General features: G+C 46.7%; 1 protein-coding gene across 3 annotated transcripts in view; it reads left to right on the top strand.

Moving 5' to 3' along the window:
* Window positions 1–22,318, top strand: part of HEXB (hexosaminidase subunit beta) — a 353,508-nt gene that overhangs the window by 245,067 nt on the left and 86,123 nt on the right. The window contains exon 11 of one of the 3 annotated variants that reach the window (XM_078675258.1): window positions 15,741–15,915. The exons of the other annotated variants lie outside the window; for them this stretch is intronic. Coding sequence (XP_078531384.1) covers window positions 15,741–15,915 — 175 coding nt within the window. The remainder of the gene's footprint in view (window positions 1–15,740; window positions 15,916–22,318) is intronic. 3 annotated transcript variants of the gene reach the window in all.

The raw sequence follows: 22,318 nt of genomic DNA, 5'->3' as shown, positions 1-22,318 counted from the left end.
CCTTACCTAATACCCCCCCCCCCCCAACCCCCCCCCCCCCTATACCTCACTAAACTATGAAGCATCTGTCGCGGCATGGGCGATCCCAAGCCCAAAACAGAGGGCCTAAGACCAACCATGCCAATGGATCCCAACTCCCCAAAACCCAGTTGTCACAACCCCCCTCCCCAACAACTCCCACTAAGGTAGGAGAGGGACTGCCCCCAATCAGTCGTCCCCGAGCCACTCCCCACCACCCCCCCTCAAGTTCAATAACAGTCTCGAAATGACGCTGAGGCATCAATTAAGCAGCCAGGTCGCCGGGCCACAGCCGCCACCTCTCCAATCACCGGGAGCCACACCACCAAACAGGGAGCACAGAGTACCTGAAACCATCAGTGTCACTTCCCAGATTGGTCTGAGTCTTCCGTTCTGCCGCTATCTTGTGTACCAGAGACAGAGGCCGACCGCTTCCGTGATTTGGACCTCCGGTGTCTCCTACTCTTGGTCGATCGATCTCCTCGTTCCTGCGATGATCCCCTCGAAGATCCCGGATTCAGTCCCGGCTGGGCATGTGGCCTGAGTGCCACTGTTTCATCAGTCCACTTAAAAAGTTTCTCCGGAGAGTCAAAAAACAGCGTTTTGGACTGGAAGATCACCCTCGGACGAGCCGGGTACAGCAGAGAGTATTGGAGATTCAAACCTCGCAGCTTCGCCTTTGCATTCATGAAGGACTGTCGCCTTTGTTGCACGAGCTTAGTATAGTCCGGAAAAATCACGATCTTCCGGTTTTCATACAGGATAGCATCCCTGGTTCTTGCTTCCTTTAAGATGACATCTCGGTCGTGATAATTCAACAGTCTAGCTATCACTGCCCTGGGCCGCTCACCCTCCGGCGGCCTCTGGGTCAAGGCACGATGTGCGCGTTCGACGACGAAGCAGTTGGACAGCGCCCCCGGGGGCAGCCAGCTCAGCAGCCACTGAGCAAGAGACTGTTCCATGTTCCCCTTCTCACATCGTTCCGGAAAACCGATGAACCAGAGGTTGTTACGACGTGCACGTCTCTCCGCATCCTCAGCCCTAAGCGCCAGGTTCTTTTGCACAGATTCTACTACCGCCAGTCTTTTCTTTAGGGAGCCCACATCGTCCTCCACCACCGAGATTCTGGATTCTGCTTCGGTAATCCGCGCTACGGCGTTCCGTAGATCCTGGCATATCAAAGTAACATCTGCACCTACCGCGCCTATCTTGGCGTCTAGCATATCCCTGGACTGGGTGATGGCGGCCATAAGAGCTGTATTGTCCGGCCCTCCCCCTGGGGGGGGTTGTTGTTGTCCTCCACCCGAGGGTCCTGGGCCTCCATTGGGTCCTGTGTATTTATCAATGGTCGGCTGCTTGGTTAGACCACCACCTCCTCCTCTGGTCATGATTGCAGACCACCTGTGGGCCACCGATAGAAGATCCTATACTGCCGCGCCTATATAGACTATCTCGTCCGTCCAGCGGGGACTCACCCAGCCGTTCACTCCCCACTACCGGGTGCGCTCCCCCGTACTTCTGATCCAGTGTCGCCGCACGGGTAGGTCAAGGCAGGCCTCAGGATCCACCCCCTCGCCGCCGGTGGCCCATATGTCCCTTAGTGCACTAGCTGGGCCGTGTCTCACCCCCTTTATGTTGTAAATTCGGCAGGCACTTCTGTTGATGTCTGGGGGCCCAGATGAGGGTACTCACAATTCGCCGGCCGCCACAAGGCCCACCGACCGTCGTTCCGCTGTGATCTGGTCCACCCTTTGTGTAGCATAAGCGGGGAGGCCTCTCGCCAATCGCAGCGCTGAGTCTCTGTCCAGCCCCGGATATGGCCACAGCCCGCAGCGAGCCCCGGGCGGGAGTCACGAAACTCGAGGCCCCGGCTTCGCCGGTTCCACTAGGCCACCGCGTCCAGTTGGGCGGGCCCACGGCCTCTCGGACCTTCAAACTTCCAGCCGGGCTCCCGGGGGACAGTGCCAACTGTCTCTTGTCCCACCGGGTCGTCTTGGTGCCGGATAAGCGGCAGGTCAGCCGAGCCACATAGGCACTCCCCAACCGGGAGGCGCCAAAATCGAGGCCCCTGCTTCCCCGCCGTGCGCCAGGCCGCACTCCTTTCTCCGTCTCCCAGCCGCGTCCAATGAGCCCGGAGCTCCGCCGACCACACCGGAGGGACCCAGGCACCCCCAGCAACAGTCGCCTCACTCGGGGTGTGGTGTAGAGGCTCGGGGGCCAGGATAATTGACCGGATCTATCACGGGCAAGCGGAAGCTCTAGTAAGCTGCGACCGCCATTGCCGCTCGCGAAGCCACGCCCCCCTTTTTTCTAATTTTCAACTGCCCATCTGTTGACCTAGCCCACCGGATTGACGGTAGTGGGAATCGGCCTAAAGGAAAACTATTTGCTGTATTTTTCCATATTTAAAAATAAATACAGAAGGGAAATAGATTGTTTGCTGTCTGTATTTATCTGTAAAAATCCGAAAAACCAGAAAACCGGCAGACTTAATTATGTAGTGGAGGCGGACAACAGATTAGTTAATAAAAGTTTTTTTTATCTTGTGTCAACATACAGAAGCCACCCTCTATCGCCCTCCAAGGAAACGCTCCAACTGCCAAACAGTGGAACGTTTGCCCGCGAGGACTCCTGGAACAGAACATTCCATTGCTTAAACCCATGCATACTATGCGTGTTACTACACATTCCTCTGCTGAAACCTCCTTTTGTGTATTGATGACTGATGGCGCCTTACGACAAACTGTGGTCAGTTGAGAGTAATTTGCGATACGAAAGAGCATGCGAGCAGACTGTATATAACTCTCTATACTGGCGACAGTGATGCAAAATATGAGAGTGGTAGATGGGCATTGACTCCGGGATTCTTAAATAAACTGATAACGCAGAATTGTATTCGGGGCACTGTTCATAAACTGTCCAAATAAGCATTGGCTTGCATTGTATTGATTTCAGGGTATGCCTGTAATACACCCATTAAACAAAGGGTGGCAGCATAATTTTATAAATTGAGTTAGAAATAACTATCCACATTAACACCATAGAATGGCACAGTGTAACCATCGGCAATATACTGAGGCCCTGTATTGATCTTGTTAGTGCTCACAACAGACTGCTATGACTGTATGCGGCAAAGCAATAAAAAAGTGCCACCTTAGGGCCTATTCAGACATGTCCATCATGCCCGAATTTAAAGCTAGTTTCTTACACCATGTCCTATAGTTACATGCCAGAGTATTATGGAGAATAAAGCATTTTGAGCAAGGGTGACGCAATACATTTTCAGCGCCCGAGAACAGAAGTTAAACATTTGAAGTGCCTAAGAGTGCTTAATGATTAATGGTTTGAATTGTAAACAGTAGAATACCATACGAAGAACATTTAAATAAAAGGATCACATTTTGGGAATGCTCTGTCGAAAACTTGTGCCAGAGGTCTTGAGGGCAAAGGTGCAGACATTATTTTTAAATGTATTCAAGTGTAAAACGTTGGGGGCCTTAAAGTCAGGGGAAAGTATCGAAATGTGGCAGATTTTTTTCTCTTATGCATGAGTGTTCATATTGGTTTTTTTTTTCCATTCAAGAACAAAAGTAAAATAAAATATATAATAGAACATGGGACATTGCTGTACAGATGCCAGAAGTGTAACCAGTCTTGGAGAAACCCCTTGTATGGATGTAGATTTCCTCACGATGGCTCGAAAGAGACACAGAGCCTGTGTGTAAAATGAAACATGAATTCACTGTAAATGCCAATATGGCAATATAGATTTTTTTACATCAGTACTGATCTTTCTGCAAATGTTAAAGGTCTCAGCCTGTCATAAAATGATTTGGTGACGGCAATAAACTTGTGTACATTTGCCTGTGCACCCAAAACAAAAACACGTTTTGTAAAAAGGAGAGGAGGTGCATTTGCATAAAACCTTTCGTCGGTGTTGAGCAACAGGCTATATGTAAATCTTTCCCCCAACAGCCACTTTTGCAGGATTTCTGAAGTTGCTGTGGTACTTGAGAATATTATAAAGCAACGAAATAACATAATAGACACTCCTTAATACATTATTTGTTTGTTCCGATAGCCATATTGATACTGACAATGTCGTTTTGAATAGAGGATGAGTTTACAAATCATATTGTACAAACTATCCGTAGCAATTAAATAGTTTTCATTTTCCTCACAATATTTACATCGGCACAGTGTAGCTTCTCAGTGTTTTTCATACACTTATTTCAGCGATGACCACCCTGTCCACTGTTAACGCCTTTTATTTTCACTGCTGTCAAAGGGAGTCCTCAGTGACTTATTTTTTTCTCATTCTCTTTTTCGGTTACACTTTTGGATCATTTATTCTTAGTATCTGTTAATGACATTTTGGCTGTGAGTTTTTTTTTTCAATTACTGTTCTTTGTTATAAGGGAAGCTTTCTTTTCACTCATGACTTGGATACAGTTTATTTTGTGGAGACAGTCTTTTGACTGCTAATTGTTTTTCGAGTAGTATCCGCTGCAGAACAGTCGGTGCTGCAGTTATTGTCTGCTAGTTTGTTTTGCTATACCTGTATCAAGGCAGATTACGCTATATTTTTTTTGGCTGGAACTTTACCTTTCTGCAGCCCCAGATTGTAATTCGTTGTTCTGCATTCTGTCCCTCACCCTCTTTTCTCCCCCATTTCCACAGCTATGCTGTGTTCCACAAAATCCATCCACTGCATTTTTGTATGTCCTTGTTCACATGCTCACAAAACGTTATTTGCTTAAAGTTTCCTGATTTCTGGATAGTGTTCTTTTTGAAACACTACATGAATCCACTATTTGGTCTGACATTTTTTAATTATATAACGCATATCGGTAAAAACTTTTTCAGTCTTATATTAACCCCATTGGTTTCATATCCTAGAGAAACAAATTGCAAAAGTATTTTCAATTGGTAAATGAATGACAAAGTAAGGAAGTTAACTTTGCTTAATTAAGATGGGCTTTTAATGTTAATGGTTGGCTTTTTTCATGAAGTTGGAGCTGGTTTACAGTAAAGAATCGGCTTTCGCATGTACAGTGGCTTAATCACAAGCTGTGCTAATGAGGATATATTCTCAGCTAAGACTGTCAGACTTTAAGCCAGAGTTCCAAACTAAGCTCAGAATGTTTGTGGATGGAAAGTTTTGGGTTGCATGTTCCGCTCTCACCTACACTTTCCATCCAAAATATGAGTTAAAAAAAGTGAAGATTTACATAAATCACCCCCTCCAAGTTACTGTCCCACACTACTCAAATATGAACATGTAGCGAAGAGAATTAATGCCAGTGTCTGCAACATTTATTCAAAACTTCGTAGTACCACACGCTAGTCAAGCAGGTAATCGCTTACTGCCCATAAGTGGCATAACACTGCAACCAATATCGTTTTTTTGGTTTATAGTTGGGCATGTAGTACAATCCTATATATTTACACAATATCCTTGTGAATCAATACAACTGTTCTATCCTTAAAGCATATTACAGAGTTTTTTTTACAGCATTCGTAATTGTATTATCCAGCAGTATAAATCATGCAGCAGTCTTTACCTGTTACCGACCTCTAACTGTGTAGCGTGTTCTGATTGTAGATATTGTACAAACGGGCTCCAGAAATCTCTCGGCGTGAGGCTTTTGGTAGCTCCTTTGCATACATTTCAAGCTGTTCCTTACAATATGTCATATCTGTTATCTAATTTTGTATACTTGGTGTGCGTCTACTCCCCCACTTCATAGCTATACGTCGTTTGACTAGTAAGAGGGTTATAACTAGTAATTTGCGGCTAGGTAGCTTTGGTATTGTAATGAGGACCAGTAGGCAGGTCTGTGGGGTGTTTGCAATTGGTGCTGTGAATATTGTAGTCCACATACTTGTCACCTTCCCCCAATATTCCTTCAAAGAGGGGCAGGCCCATGCAACAAGTACAAAGTTTGCCAGCGGGACGCTGCAACGCACGCGTCTCATCTTCCCGTAGGCCGTACTTATGTAGTTGTGTCGGTGTGTTCTACGTTTTATGCAGGAACTTAAAATTAATAATATGTAGATTGCAGTTGGGTGAGTGTGCAACAAAATCCCACTCGTTTTTGGATAAGGGTGTGTCTAGCTTGGGATTCCATCTTGCTAGTGCTTGTTCAGCATGCCTATGTTGTTGGTGTTGGGCCCTATTGTATAGGTTAGTTATAAGATGCTGACGTGCGGGCGCCGTGAGCTGCACCTGCAGTGCTTTGTGTGTGGGAGGTTCCTGAGGGAATGTGGGTTATAAGTCCTTGATGGCTGCTCGTAGCCAGGGGTATACAAAAAGTGTCAATGGTGTGTGAGCTCTGTCTGGAGATAACTCCAACAGTGTCGCAAACTAACCGTATCTCCCATTTTGTGCAGTCCCACTTCGCACAGTACTTCCTTTGTTTTCTTTCTCCTGCATTACTGACAATTTCGGGTGGTGTAACAATGGAATGGCAGGAGCGTATACCGGGCGATTGTGAGCCCGGCGTGCCAATGTGTGCCATGCTGCAAATGTAGTATGTACCGGATTTATCACTGATCATGGGATGCCCTGTTGTGTTTGTGATAAAATGGCAGCTAGGTGAGTCGAGTGTGCATTGTCTGCTTCTACAGCGATGTGTGGATGGTAATTGTACGGATGTACCTAGTAGTGTGTATAGTGTGCTTGGGCGCAAAGGTCCTATAAATGCCAATCCGGGCCTCCGAAACCATCTTAATCTAAGGGACGTGTAAGTTCTTTCCATCCGATTTTGGCTGCTGGCCTGCCCATGTGAGTGCATTCATGCATGACCGTAGTGTCAGGAAGAACTGTTGTGATAGTGATGGTTATATTTGCAAATCAGTACAGAAATCGGGGTAATACTACCATTTTTTTAATCACAATTCTATCTGCTAGTGTCAACGGCAGACGGATCCACCTAGTCACTTGACTTTCTAGTTTGAAAGGGCCTTCCAGGAGAAGGCCCTTTTTAGTTTGAAAGGGCCTTCTCCTGGATTAACTGTTCTGGGTCACTGTGTATCCAGATACCTAAATATTTGACCGAATCTGTCTGCCACGGATGGGGAAAATCCAGTGGAAACTGCTGTGTGAAGGGCATCATTGGAATCACCACTGATTTGGACCAATTTATGCTCATTCCAGAGTATCGTTCAAATTGTATGTATTCTCGTATTAATGGATTTAAATTATCCACTGGATGACAGACATATAAGACCATGTCATCTTCATATAATGAGATATTAAGAAATCTGAAGCGGAATTGTAGTGCTGTGTTCACCAATATCTATAGAAGATTTACACCCAACACAATCCCGCTCTTCCACACCAAAAAGATTTGCATCATACTTTCCTCAGTACATATACACACATGTAAGGTTGTCTATCCTACGTACCCTTATACCCCAACAAATAATCTACTACTTCTAATAGGCTCACTCATGCACAAGCACACCCTTTTTCCCTCAAAATAAATGATACTTTATAAATTCAGGAAAATGCTGGGAGTTCCACCACTGGTTTAATCTGAGAGTATCTTGATCATACTTCTCTGCTCCGTGTACGTGGACCACCCTTTTGTCATAAGAGAGATCACTCATGCACACCCTGCCCCCCCCCTATCCCACATTTATATATGTCTCAATCTTTCCACATTCAACAACTGTAATAATATACTTTGTTACTTAATCTTCATATTTTTCATGACCTGTTCTAATACACATCGCTCGTCAAGCTCAAGCCAGTAAGTGACTGGTTTTATATCTGAGGCCAACCATTCATCATGCAAGTCGTTCTTTCCCCTAAAATCATATTCATTGTGAAACGGAGTCCTTCCAACAGGTCTCCAAATTTTTAAAGTCAATTCAGTCCATTCATCGAGGCTAATTGAATACTATTCTTCACAGTTCACCTGTCCAACCAAACCATTCACTTCCTGGTGATTTATATTCTGTACACCTCATACATGATAGCATTTCGCTAGAAAAAAATATTTGGATAAATCCTTTCAAACCAAAGGGAACCTCGTGCCACCTAAAGCCTTTGTTGCAATTGCCACTGTTTCTCATGCTCAACTTCCCAGTCCAAGAGAAGGTTTTTCAGTTGACAGAGCCAGCTTGTCCCCTGGGCATCAAAAAATGCATACAAGTTTCAATCACTTCCCTCATGCTCTATTGTCATATACAGAGCTGTCTGTTGAGATTCACTCCACTACAGTAAGAAAAATGTTTTCCTCCACTTTATCCATTGGAGTCATATCATCACTGAGACATTGGCCGGCTATGTGATCTGGAAGGACTGTTTTATGCGGTTTCCTCAATTGCCTCCATCCAAGCTAACTCACCCAGTTGGCATCTAAGAACTTATGCATGAGGTCGAGAAGTTCTTTCCTTTGGTAGCAGTAGAGCCAAACTGGCCTTGCATGGATAATATCACCACTATTTTCTTGTAACAATGGCTTTGCTCAATCCTTAATCATCTTACAGTATTGGACGGTTAGTTCCTCGGCAGGCTTTCCAAGATACTGACTCTGGTCCAATCTTGGACCCATCCAAAACAAACCTGGGCTGTGTTCAGTTGATCTGCAGGGAACTGTTTTCATGAATCCATTTTGCAGAAACCTTGGTCAATCAATACTACAAGCACAAGGCACTGCCTTTTGGCCTGAACAGAGACCCTTGAGCCTCAACAAAGAACATGGCTCTGATGGCTGTCTTCCAGTTGCTACTGAATGTCCACTGCTACCCTTCAAGTTGTGTCTAAGTCTAGTGAAAATTCAGTCTAGCGCCAAAACTTGGCATTCTCTTGTATCTTGTATTTCCCCTAAGTTATTAATCTGTCATCTGGGACATCTGCTTTGTACATACATGTAGGAGTGTTGACCATCAGACAGATGATCAGACAGTTCTTGGAGAATTTAGGCTGCAACCTTCTTCCATGGGGGTGTTGTCTCCTGTGCATTCTCTGCTGATCAATCTGGCAGAAGACTTGGATTAGCTGTTCTAAGAACAATCCAAGCCTGTCATGTAGCTCTCATTCCAGCACTCCAGTGTTAGGCTCATGCTCCTAACTACCATATCCAGGGACATGAATAACTGTCATTGTCCACATTAACATTCTTCCTATAGTCCAGTCTAATGGTACATGAGGAAATACCATATCTGAATGGAAAGCAAGAGAGCTCTCTTTCCCTAAAGCTTGTTGATTGTAGGAGTGGGCCAATCACCCAGTGCAACAAAATGCAGAGAGGCTCATTAGGCCTCTTTATTTCCACTTGAATAAGCAGTTAATCAATAGGTCCTCAGGTAGCATATTTGTGACACATGTAAAACGTTAGTTGTGAACAGTTCGCAACCTTTAATGCCAGATGTAAAATATTTTGCTGATGGCCTGATGTTCAATTGGAAAGGGGCATACTTATATTCCTTTCCTCCAAACACCCATGACCCAAACAATCTTACAGAAGACCTGCCATGGAACTTTATCATTTTGGTGGCCCAAGGTTGTTCTCTGGTCTACGGAGGAAGGGAGGCTTTCTGCAATCTCTCCTTTCATTACTCAGTCTGAGCACCTGAGTCTTAGGAGAATGCTTTTGCTTGCATGCCTTTCCTCTGAGCTATTTGACACCCTGCCAGTTGTTTGGTTGTCCTCCACCAGACCACTTTGCAAAAGCTAATGTTGTGTGGTTGGAACCACAATGAGCTCAACTGTGTGGTAGAATGAGGTGTTAAAGTGGATATCTGCGAGACTACAGAAACATGTCAGGGTCCGCTGTTTCCGTTACCATCAAACATAACTGACCAGCTGAATAAGTTTTCCTGTCTGTCATTTTATAGTGAATTAGGATTTAAATCCGTTTCAGACCCAATTAATACCCGGATATTTAGAGTGCATGGCATTTTGCGACATGGGGCATTGTCTCATGGAAAGATGTCCTTCTAGCCTCTATTATATCTGCTAGGTGCATTAGCAAGCATATGTCCTTATGCACCTCTGTGCTCTAGTCTGTGCTCCATCCAATGTAGTACCTAATGTGTTGCCCGAGTGTCACTTAAGCTAAGACTTTTTTTTGCTTTTGGCTTTTTTTCACTTTCATGCCCTTCCTTTACTCATGAAACAATGTAAAACTCTGATAGAAATCGGAGCTAAAGGAGTCTTGTTGGATTTTTACAGGCAAGTGCAAAACAATTGCCTATTGATTTTAGCGAGAAAAATATGAAGAAGAACAACTCTGTTGTCGCCGGGATCAAAGTTAAGAATTTCTACACTTGTCCTATGACTCATGTATTATCATTTGCTTTAGCCTTGTGTATTTTTACATTGCTCCTAAATGCAATTTTTGTCTTGTGTGTAATGCAGTGGTGTTTATTTTTTTTCTACTTGGTAAAAAGATTACACCTGCATTGACACTGAAAACATTTTCTTTTTAATTGTAGTGGTTGTGTGTGTCGTGTTTGTGGTGCGTGTGGGTGTGCATTCAATAGTGTGTGTGCTATGCTATATGTACAAAAGGGGCATGAAACATTATCTACTTATATTTTGTAAACAAACACAATATATAGGTGTAGTGAGACATAATAAAAGTGGTACTTACCAGTCTCCACTCAATCAGGGATACGCCACTAGGACAATGCCAGCATGTCTGGGACATCTATAAATTGGCCCAGCGCAAACTGCTGGCCTGACGGCGACCGAGTACTATTAGCCAGCAGAGGAGACCGGCGCCTTGATGGCGGTTCGCCGCCTACGTGACGGTGAACAGTCCATTGATGCAGATGGCGGTTCAACCAGGCCACATCTAAATTATGGGACTCGTCAACTCGACGGAGTACTTGCAAATGCACCACGAAGGAATGACAGTAGTCCTGCCAAGATAAGGCCTTAGTCTTTAAATGAGAAGTATCAGGAATGCGGTCTAGATATCCATGTCGGTTTTCAAATACTTCCTACTTTTGGCTAGTTTCTGGATTAGGAATTTATTTCATTTTTAAGTTTGGCAGCAGTTTTGCCACGATAATGGGGCATCAGCTTTTTTTATTGATGAAGATTCTTTACAGAGGCAAATTTATAGCTGGGCATTTGCTTTAATAGACTGTGTGCAGGCATACTGCTGCACTTCCTAACAGTTGCAAGTCGGGTTTCAAAGTGGCTCAAACTTTTTTATCTCATGTCCAATTGTAACGATATGTTGCATGTAACTTAATGCAGTGAAATATTAAACACCAACTGTTGAATAAAGTTGGAGAGCCTCATAGCATAAAAAACTTCAAACAAATATGTATTGCAGTTTTTTTATTTCAATTTTGCCAGAACCATTTTCAGAGGGTCACAAGGCACGCGCAGGGGCTACTGGGCCAAACTGGAGGGTTTGAGGCCTTTTTCTCCTTATGTCCTGGGGCTCAACCTTCTATGGAGCCTAAGCAACTGGGCCAAGTACCCCTTCTGCACTGAACTCTCGGTGGTAGCTGTGGATGAGCAGTCAAAGTCTCACTCTGTGGGAGGGGGAGGATAGAGGTGTGGACACAGATAAGTTAACATGACTCCTAACTCAAAATGCACACAATATGAAAAATTAATTAAGGTCTAGCCAAATACTTGCTTTTATAAGTAAAATAAGTATTTTATTTCTAACTTTACGCATGCAAAGGAATACCAATACCACCATGCAATAACCTCCTCCCCTTGTGGCTGGGGCTTTAGTAGTTGTCGGACAATTCCCAATCACCCCCTTTACATCGTAACATGTTTGGGGTTATTCCACATTTACTGGTGGCCGCACTAAGGTAATGTATACTAGTAGGCCGTACTCAAAAGGTTCCCTTTGACTACTTAGTTAGTTAATTGTCCATGGTGCTGCAGCAACTTTAGCAGAAAGTCCCCCATGTCCCCAAAGGCCCAGTTCCAGTCTGACCTGCTCCAGTGGTATGGAAGTGTTCAGCAGTGCAAGTGCCCTCTGTCGGTGCTCCGGAGTCCAGATCCTATTTGGCAAAGAAAGGCCATGCGCAGTTCATACAGCAAGACCCAGCAGGCACCGGCTCACTTCTCTGAGCAGCGCTGCTAGCTCATCCAGCGATCGTAGCTGCTCCCTCTCGGCCAACACAATGTAAATCACTGTTCCTCCTAACAGGGTGTGGGGGGATTCTCTGGCTCCCATCTGGAGCTCCAGCAAGGGTGTGATGTCTTCTGCGGAATTCTTGCGATCCTCGGGGAATCAGTCCAGTACAGTTGGCAGGATTGAAGCGCTGGTCATTGCAGTAATCTTCTCATCTGGGCCACTACCCGTTCACCTGGCCGGAGTGGTACTGGCAGCCCCTCCTGGCATTTGGAGTTGCAGTGTTACTTGCAATCGGGTGCAGACTCTTCTGGGACGATCACCCGCACTACAGCGGCACCTCCTCGCATACAAATTCGCCAATTTCACGCTCCAGGCCCAAATAAGTTAAAATGGTGGCCACCTTCTGGCAGATGCGGGTGCTGCGGCGTGGGCCTGGCACATTCCACACGGCACTCTTCAAACAGCTTCTATTATGGTGGCCCTCTCCTGGCACAGGGGGGTCATTGGACTGTTCCTGCACATGGGCATACCCGATTAATATGCAGCCGTTCTCCTCACACCTCACTCGGGGAGTCCTCTTGGTTGGGCTCCCTGTTGTACCGCACTCCCTCCAATGCTCTCCTCTTCATCACAGGGCACATTGGTCTTGGCAAGCAGGCAGGCGCTAGTGTTCCAGGGAAAGTGATCTTGAATTTCCCTGGATGATACCCCCTCACACAGCAGGGAGACTAGCAGGCCTTGGACCTCAGACTTGATCACAGGCAGAAGTCTTGGAGGGCTTCCTGTTCTCACATAGCACGTGGCTACTTGGCAGATGACAAAGTTTGGGTTCCCAACCTCCCATTCTCATAGTCCATTTCCAGGCACCAAAATTAGATTTAGGGTCTGGGTCTTAAGTTTTATTTAGGGGTTCTGCTTCTTTAGAAGTGTTCGCTTCTTTAGAAGTGTTCACTTCTCTTTTCTTCTGTCTCCTTGAAAGGATATATGTCACAGCAGGCATGACTCCAAAGCTGACTGACCCACAACACAATTCATGGCAGTGACCAGAGTTCACACCAGTATGTCAGTCACAGCGATATGTGCATCAAAACGAAAGGTGAGTGAGCTTATAGGCCTCACTCCCGTGACAGGGTAAAAAGGACCCATACATTACTGGTGATCAGTACACAGTTTGCTACCACCACGGCTTTCGTGCTGCTTAGCTCTTGGTACTGGCCCTAACCTTCCACCACTGAGGGAAGCGCTCCGGGCACCCCTTCAGTCCAACAAGGCCGCAATATGTGAGACAGGCCTTTGTCATAGCGCACACACAGTATACGTGTTAACCTATCACACATAAATCACCATTAGGGATCCAGACAACAGTACAGTTTGACACTCAGGGCAGGGTCACACATCTTTAACCATTCAGAGGACTTTTAGATCCCAACAACTTTGATTTAAAAAAAAAATGCAGAACAAATCAGTTTTTTTGACACTGAATAGGTGTTTTGGTGCAAAGTGAAACCCAGTGAGCTGCAGTAGAGAATGCAGTGCTTGTAAGGGTGCCAAGATGGTCAGTGTTGGTGCTAAGCAGGGTGTTTTTGGTCATAATCTTTTTTTATTTTGTAATATGTCGTTGTATTCTAACAATTGAGACTGTGTTTGCTGTACTTGAAACTACATTCATAACCACAATGATTTGTAAAAGGAAAACCAAGACTGGTTGCACAGTGTTTAGAGCTGGACTTATCTTGCAAACCTAAATGTGGCATGTTAGTGTTTTATAGATGTGGGTGTTGAATTGTACCACTATTTAGGTATGATTTCACCAAAGAGGCCTTGAATGTAACCTCCATACAGAGTACACTATATATTTTTTTTTTTTTACAAGTGATTAAAGAGGTCAAAGATAGGATGTTCACAGAGACTAAGTTGCCTTACTCAGAAATGATTTCTGCATGGAGAAAAAAGTCTGAATAAGTAATGACACTCCACTCTTCTCTCTAGCTCAAATATGATTTTCTTGACAGAATCGTTAAAGAAAAAGCAGACATAATGCTCCTCCCCACAGAGAGTGCGCTCTATACGTTGCTCTGGTTGCATTGGTAACCAGAATAGTTATTTGTCCGTGTACATATGATCGTATCTGTGGTGGTCTGTGTTAAAGGATAACTGCAGATTTTACTTTTGTGTGCATGGATGCTTGTATGTCAATGTGCATTGTTGCCTATATATGCTTGTCTGTGTGCATGAGTATCAGTGTGCACGGGTGCCTGTATAAATGCTGGTCTGTGTGAATGGAGGTCTGTAGATTGATTGCTCTGTCTGCACATGTATTTTTGTTACTGGGCGCATGCACTATACAGAACCTAATCATAATGGCTGTATCGACGCTTGTGGATTTTGCCTTTTCATTTCGTACATATAACCACCTCTGGTTATTGCAATACGTTTTCAGTGTACATTGGGTTTACAGATTTGTATTCCAGTTTTGTTTCCCACCGCAAATCATACAGTTGCTTAATAGGTCTGAACTCCGTATTTTACGGCATTCTGGGTACTGTTCCTTCTGCAGCATAATGGCGGAGTAGCCATGCCATGCAGTCTATCCTGTCAGCACTTCTATCCTTGTAGGGTACCCTATTCTTTATTACCAAAAGAGAGGGGGGGGGGCGACCGAGTGGATTGCTTGTCCCCAGAGAGGGTGGTCTCCATTGGTATTCACGATCTAGGTTTGAGATCCTTCTGCCGATTCAGCTTCATTAGGTACACCGATGTATGTAAGCTGCACAAACATTATTCATTAATACAGGTTTTTTTGTTTTGTTGCATATGTGAACACAGACCTACTGGGCCCAAGCATTTTATTACTTTACAGCATGTCATTTTTTTATCATGAGATTCCACAGTAGGACCAAGATTGATCAAGTAAAAATATCCACTATATTTCCGTGTATTAATTAGCTAGTCTTTTTTTTATTATCAATAATGCCATAAATGTTCATGAACATTTCTGTAATCCACCTATGCTTTGTCGTTTGCCATTTTCATGTATCCATAGCGATTCATACATAGTTCTACTTGGAGACCATCCACCCGATATTTGGTGTCAACATTAACTTGGGTCAAGAGACTTAAATGCGAGTCTCTGTAAACGGGCATGCACACAATACTTGTGTGAAAGAAAAACCACCTGCAAATGGTGACAACTTAATGTCACCACAATGGAGGTCAGTTTGCTGTCTTGAATATAGTTTGTCCAGATTTGTGGAAATCTGAAATAAACAATCTTCCAATTACTCTAAAATAACATTGAGTTTCAGACAAAAATATTTTGAACTGGGTCACAATTAGCCTCCTCGCTTACCAGTCCCATTATAGTCTCCTATTTTTCTGCTTTACCTAATTTACGTTCATTTTTGGCTGCTATGCTTTTTAGTAGTTTAACCCTGCCTGGCTCATCCTTGTCTAATCACAATTTTCTCATTCAAATGCAGCAGCTAATGAATCGATAGATACTATTGTGCTACAACTAATTAAAAAATATTTGGCTGTGCATTAATAATGTGACATGTAATCTCTGATCGGTGGCCCCCTTTATGATTTCATTCAATACTTTTGTATGCTGTGTTGATTTTGTGTATAATCTAGATGTATATTTCAATTTCTTAGTTGAAGTTAGATACCATAATTGAAGTTTGGAAGGAAAAGAATTATCAAGAAGAAATGGCAGCGGTAACAGGTGCTGGATATCATGCTCTTCTTTCTGCTCCCTGGTACCTAAACCGCATCAAGTATGGTCAGGACTGGCAGCAGATCTACGGAGTTGAGCCATCCAACTTCACTGGTGTGTTTCTATCGAATTGCGTGAATACATTTGCATTTTATAGTCATGGTCTCCAAGAACTAATGTTCCTGGCTTGTTTGCAGGATTTTGTAACCAGGTGTGCGAATTCCACAAGAAATTGAGGTTCTGAGCTGGTCCGGGTCTGGGGTTTTTCATTAGTAATATGTATGCTGAACTGTGACACTACCAAGATTTTAAATTCAAACCTTATTTTTAAAAGGTAATGCTTCAAACTAGTTGTATTATGATGGTCAGCAAGTCAGGTTTATGTGACGTTCTGGTTACAGAGCATTTACTGGGTCATACTTCACACAATAAAGTGTTGCAAATCCCAATCTAAGATTGGCACATGCCTCAAGCACCATCTGCCCCTTAGACATTTCTTTTATTCCAACGACCGAATGTCTTTGTGCACAATATGTATCGGTCCCTGACTATTTATAGGCTTTCTATTTAGCTACCCAGTTTCCACCTTCTCCTACCTCAAGCCTATACCATTGACAGTCCGGTTCTAAAGATATTGTTAGTGCTAGTCCTCAGTGCTGGTCTGGCTGCTTCACCACTCTGATATAGTTCCATGGGGCTGCTGACAAGGAGGCTTGTTTCAGAGATGGTTGAGCTCCCATCACCCAAACATTGCCCCATTCTTGTCACAGACTACAGCAGTGTGGAGCTACTTTGAACCTTTTTGTTTCTTTTCACAAAGCTGATTTTAGTTTCCTGGCTAACCATGCTAGTCAGTTTTCCAAAGGTAGCTAGTACTAGTAGTACATACTGTTTTCGGAGCATAAGCACATCTGTCTCTTCTGTATGTCTGTATCCATAACAATCCCCTATTTTGGTGTGCTTTTTAGTTATGCTGCGTCTATGCCCTTGCATTGAATGGAGTCATTCTGTTGCAATAAGATGCTATGCCTTCAAGGGTTTTAATGCTTCGTAACTGCCAAAATTGCCATGGAAGACCCACTAACAGTTACAGGAACGTAGCATAGGTTACAACAGAGGAAGATTAATGGTACTCCTAAACCAATAAGCGGCTACAGTGCACTCTTGAGTGAAAGCTGAGCAGCCTCCTTCAGTTAATGGATTATGGAACATCCATCTTTTATTGAAGGAAGATGTACCCCACCTTTCCCCCTTAATGGCCTTTATCCAGGATAGAAGGACACTGCTAGAGGGGGGGGCGTGGTTACGCGCGCGACCGACATGGACGCCTTCGGGTAGAGCTCCGTGCCGAGCTCCCCTTCCCGGCGCAATTATCCTGGGTACTGATGCCCGCAGCTGGCCGAAAACCACCGGCGCTGCAGTGGGGACCCTCTCCCGAGAACCACACCGACTTTGGGAGCAATCGGCACACCGGACCCACACCGAGGATTCTGCAGAGCTGTGGCCGCGCACGCCGACTCCACACCAGGCGCGCGCGTAGGCAAGCCCGGGGCTTCACCAGGCCCGGAAACGTGGCCTACCGGCGGAGCCCGTGAAAAGCACCGACGAGTACAGTTACGGACCACAGGGCCTTCCGCTGGCCGCCGCAAGATACAGGCTCCCACGTACTGCCGACCCCGGCGCCTACACTGCCAAAGACGAGGAGCGGCCACGAGGCGCTGACTGGGACACTGGGACACGGCGGCCCGGGGCGCACAAAGGACCCGCTGGTCCGACGACAGGCGAGCAGCCCGCCACACAACAGCACGAGCAGACCACACAACCACCGGAGGTGAGAAGCGGCAGCCTGAGGGACAGAGGTGTCCGGGACCAGGGACGGGGACCTAGGCGCGAGAGTTGGCGGCGCACCGGACCTGCGCCGAAGGCTCTGCAGGGCTGCGGCCGCGCATGCCGCCTCCACACCCGGCGTGCGCGTGGGAAACCCCGGGGCTTCACCAGGCCTGACAGGCCCGGAAACGCGGCCTGCCAGCGGAGCCCGCAAAACAGAACATAAAAGAGTGGGGGAAAAACGAATACAAGGAACACACCAACGGGTACGGACACGGGCCACAGGGCCTCCCACTGACCACCACTGAACACAGGCTCACGCAAATTGCCGACCCCACCGTCTGCATTGCCAAAGACGAGGAGCGGTCACGAGACGCTGCCTAGGGAACCGGGGCACAGAGACGACCCGCCACGCCCGACGACAGGCGGGCAGCCCACCACACAACAGCGTGAGCAAGCCACACAGCCGACAGAGGTGTCCGGGACCGGGGAAGGGACCTGGGTGCGGGAGTTGGCAGCCGCCCCGGGAGACGGAGCGCACGCCTACCGCCAGAGCAAGGCGAGGGAACATCAACACCCACGACAGGGAGGTACTCGGCCGCGACTGGAGTACAGACGGGCAGCTAGTGGCGCCACACCATCGCCTGTTACATACCAAGAAACGGGCGGAGAACTGAGAGGACAGTTGGCATTCCCACGACTCCCCTAGGGGGAGAACTCGGACACTGTACTGCCCGCGCACGGGACGGAGGAACCCTGACAGGCGCCGGACACTGCAGCTCGTGGACGCCGCGCTGAGGGGCCGAGCGGCTGCCCGCCTGCTGGACACGAACATCACGGGGCACACCAGATCATCCGCCGAGCTGCAGACCCGCGCTCTGACCCACCCATTGGCGTCGGGCCTCGCCACCGAGACCGTGTCTGAGCCCCGGCACAGATGTCTAACGGACCCAGAACCGGAACCGGAACCGGCGGCGCAAACTCAAAGGGCAAGATGGATAAACCTGGGAAGAGCACCGACCCAGATCAAACAGCGGCGAAACTGGACACCATGCTGGCAGCCATGGAGAGGCTGGAGGAATCCATCCAGCTTACCCGCACCTCGCTAGCCACCAAAATAGACAGCGTGGTCATAGACTTGACACACTTGAGAGCGGATCATAAAAAATTGGCGGATCGTACCGCGTCCCTGGAAAGTGATGTGAAAGAACTCCGGCCCCAGACCAGCCAATCGAACAAACACATCCAGGACCTATTGAACAGGGTGGAGTTTCTGGAAGATAGAGCTGAAGATGCGGAAGGCAGGGCACGAAGGAACAAAGTGCGGCTGGTCGGAGTCCCGGAGAAATGGGAAGGAAGGACCCCTGAGGAACACATGGAACAATGGTTGAGGAGCCTGCTGCCGGAGGGATCGCTCTCGCCACATTTTGTGGTGGAACGCGCACACCGTGTCCCCACTAAATCACTTTCATCAGGCTCCAACCCGAGGCCCATGCTGCTCCGCATACTGAACTATAGAGACAGGGACTCCAACCTGCGCGAAACGCGCAAACTCCAGGAGATCCGGATCGAGAATGCGTCAGTAATGTTCTTCCTGGACTACACGGTGCAGGTACAGAGGCAACGGCATGACTTCCTGGCAGTGGAAAAGCGCCTGAGACAGCAGGGCCTGCAATACTCTCTGCTGTTTCCTGCAAAATTGAGAGTGATAGCGGGAGAGCGAACCCACTTCTTCACTGACCCAACTGAAGTGGAGGCATGGCTAGACAGCGGCGCTGACACGGACCCCAGGACTGCCTCGGGTCCCATGCCTAGGCGGCAGCCTGGCGGCGCACAGAGAAGACGCAGGCCTCGCCGAAAATCACAGCCCGATGTGCGAGGAGCGACGAGGACGCCCCCCCCCCCCGAAGATGCCAAACAACAGGAGAAACAGGATGCCCTCCATCTGGTGATGGAGCTCAGTCATTCCCCTGCACAGAGCGGGACGGCGGGTGGCAGCCAACGGGACCCTACCAGCGACGACGAAGCCATCTATGGCATACCGAACTCCCAAACATCGGAGGAGAGACCGGAGGTCACGCCCCAGACAGCGGACTACATAAGCTGATCACACCATGAGACCTGCTTTCTCGAGAGCACGAACACTGGCACACCTCGGCGGACGTAGAGACGGGGTTAGACAGAGACCCGACCCCGTGTAAACGGGGGACACTCCCGGCGGCAGAGGACGACCCTGACGCCACACATGTTCCGTGGAGTGGGCGCACACCCGAGGCCTCCCCAGTGGCCACGGGCCTCGGACACATCCCAGATGCCTACAGTTGATCGACACGCACTCCTGGAGGAGGCACCCCTGGCAGCCACCCCATTGGGACACGTAAAGTACAATGACTTGATGCATGTGTGTGTGGTGACCACTGTATGCAAGGTCGGTTTCAAAAGGCACATACCTCCCGGGAAGAGGGGGGGCCTCCATACAATAACTTTGTCGACTTGAAACCACAGTTACAGTGCACTATGCACGCCTGACCCCTCCCCCCCCCCCCCCCCCCGAATTGGTCTTTGTTGCTCTCCTCGAGAGTATGGACGGGAGCACGTTTTGCACCCGACCTTTTGGTATTCTACACGCTCATCATGTTCAATGGCTTATTGTCTTATTAGTCATGTTTTTCCCTTCCCCTCCCCCACTGTTAATATGGTGTGCGGTCATAGAAGTGCTATCGGTGTGTAGTGTTGGGAACTATTGCTTGATGAAAACTTGGGGCCCGGGGAGTGGGGGTGGGAGAGCGGGAGGACGGGGACCGTTAAGAATCCGCAATGTCAGACATTAAGATATGCACGTGGAATGTCAGGGGTGTGGTAAATAAATAAATAATACCTCTATTTTTGAATGGATAAATGAATAACAGATAGCTCAATAAATAAGAGTCAAGATTCGAGGTAGTAGGAGTTTGCAGGTTTAATACAGCATAAAGGACAGGAACAGGACAACCTGCACAGGAATAGGATGACAGGGCCCGGCAGCTGCCGGGGCTGGATCTGGGATGAGCGCGCTAACTTTAATAACAGTACACAAGCATATATACTAAAACAGTTGCATTACAGTGAATACAATAGGCGGAGCAGTGGGTGTGGTCAATAGCAGTCGCGAAAGATAAGGGTGAAAGTAGGTGTAACAGGAGGCGTATACATAGACATGTGATGTAAACGTAACAGAGTATGTCATAAATGGGGCGGAAACATGGAGGGGGCTACCTAAGGAGCCGGGACCTCTAACCTAATGGTGCGCGCAAACTGACAATGACGTGTTACTAGGAGAAGCTGGGGGCTATGAACTCTGTGCTAGGAGCAGAGACTGAAGTCTGGAGAGTCAGGGCGACATGTGCCTAAACAATATCTAGTATCTGATGTTTAGGGAACATGTTGATATAAACTAAAAGTCAGGAGGGGAAAGGCTAACAGACTCTAAGACTGGAGCATGCATTATTCTACATGTAGTGCGTTGAAGAATATTAAATGACCATAAATACAGTATTTCTCTTACATGGAGACGTAAAGGCTAGACGATGACGGAAACTATTGATGCGATTCAGTAGCTTAGGAATGCAGAGAAGGAGGGCTGGACTGATAACTAGAATCATAACATACTCTTGGCAGACTCAGAGGTAGAGCCAGGCTGAGCCGGGCACTGCGAGGCAGGAAGTAAGTGAAGGGTCGAGGATACAGGTGGGGGCTGTATCGCTCCTCAGCGAGGGTTCAGGAGACAGAAGCTGAATCTGGTGTCCGGGCCCATTTGAGGCCTAGAAAACGGGGACTTTACAATGAAATAACGTGCACACTGAGAAACGTGGCAACGTAACTTTACATAGGCCTAATACTCGTAGCTTTCACGAGAACTGGAAACTGGCATACTAGAGATGGACACAACTGTAATTGCGTCTTTAATCAAACATGGGGAATACATATGCATATTAATCATGCACACATAACATAAGATGGAGGACACGTAGGGACACAGAACATGGCAAAATTTACTTTTCCACATTCCCTCCTTGTCACTACGTTTCCATCAGGAAACATCAATATTCATGATACCATCTATCATTTCATACAGTATCATTTGTTCGTCTCGAATTTTCTTGGAACGGGATTTAGAACAGGACTTGAGACTAGGAATACAAGAGGTAGCACAAATGCCGCAAATCGCGGGGCCACATTGTAAACAGAGGCAGCAACTGAATATGATCGCTACTGCAATACCTAGAAAAGACAATACTTTCCATCCCCAGACGGAAATTATATTCCAGAACCAACCGGACCATGTCCAGGTGCCTGGATTTTGGTGTAACATATGGGCAATTTTATGGAGTCTGGTTATAGCTGAATAAACAGACGGCGCGTTATTAGGAATGAAAATGCAGCAACTAGATCCGATGACTCTACAGGCCCCGCCCCTATCGGCCAGTATGACGTCAAGGACGAGACGATTCTGGAGCACGACAATTCTCATAAAGGATTGTTCTTCGGTTAAGTTATTTAGAGCAGAAGTAGTCTCAATCACTACTGCTTCAAGGGTTCTGGTTAATCTACGTATCAGTTTACTATTCACGACAGTACCTAAGTAGGGGAAGACACCTTTATTGATATCTATGTATTGTTCTAGAGCAGTTTCAGTATAATTGACAATCGG

The sequence above is a fragment of the Lissotriton helveticus genome, chromosome 2_1 (assembly GCF_964261635.1).
Source record: "Lissotriton helveticus chromosome 2_1, aLisHel1.1, whole genome shotgun sequence".
Lineage (NCBI taxonomy): Eukaryota > Metazoa > Chordata > Amphibia > Caudata > Salamandridae > Lissotriton > Lissotriton helveticus.
This window is presented reverse-complemented; position numbering and strand designations above follow the sequence as displayed.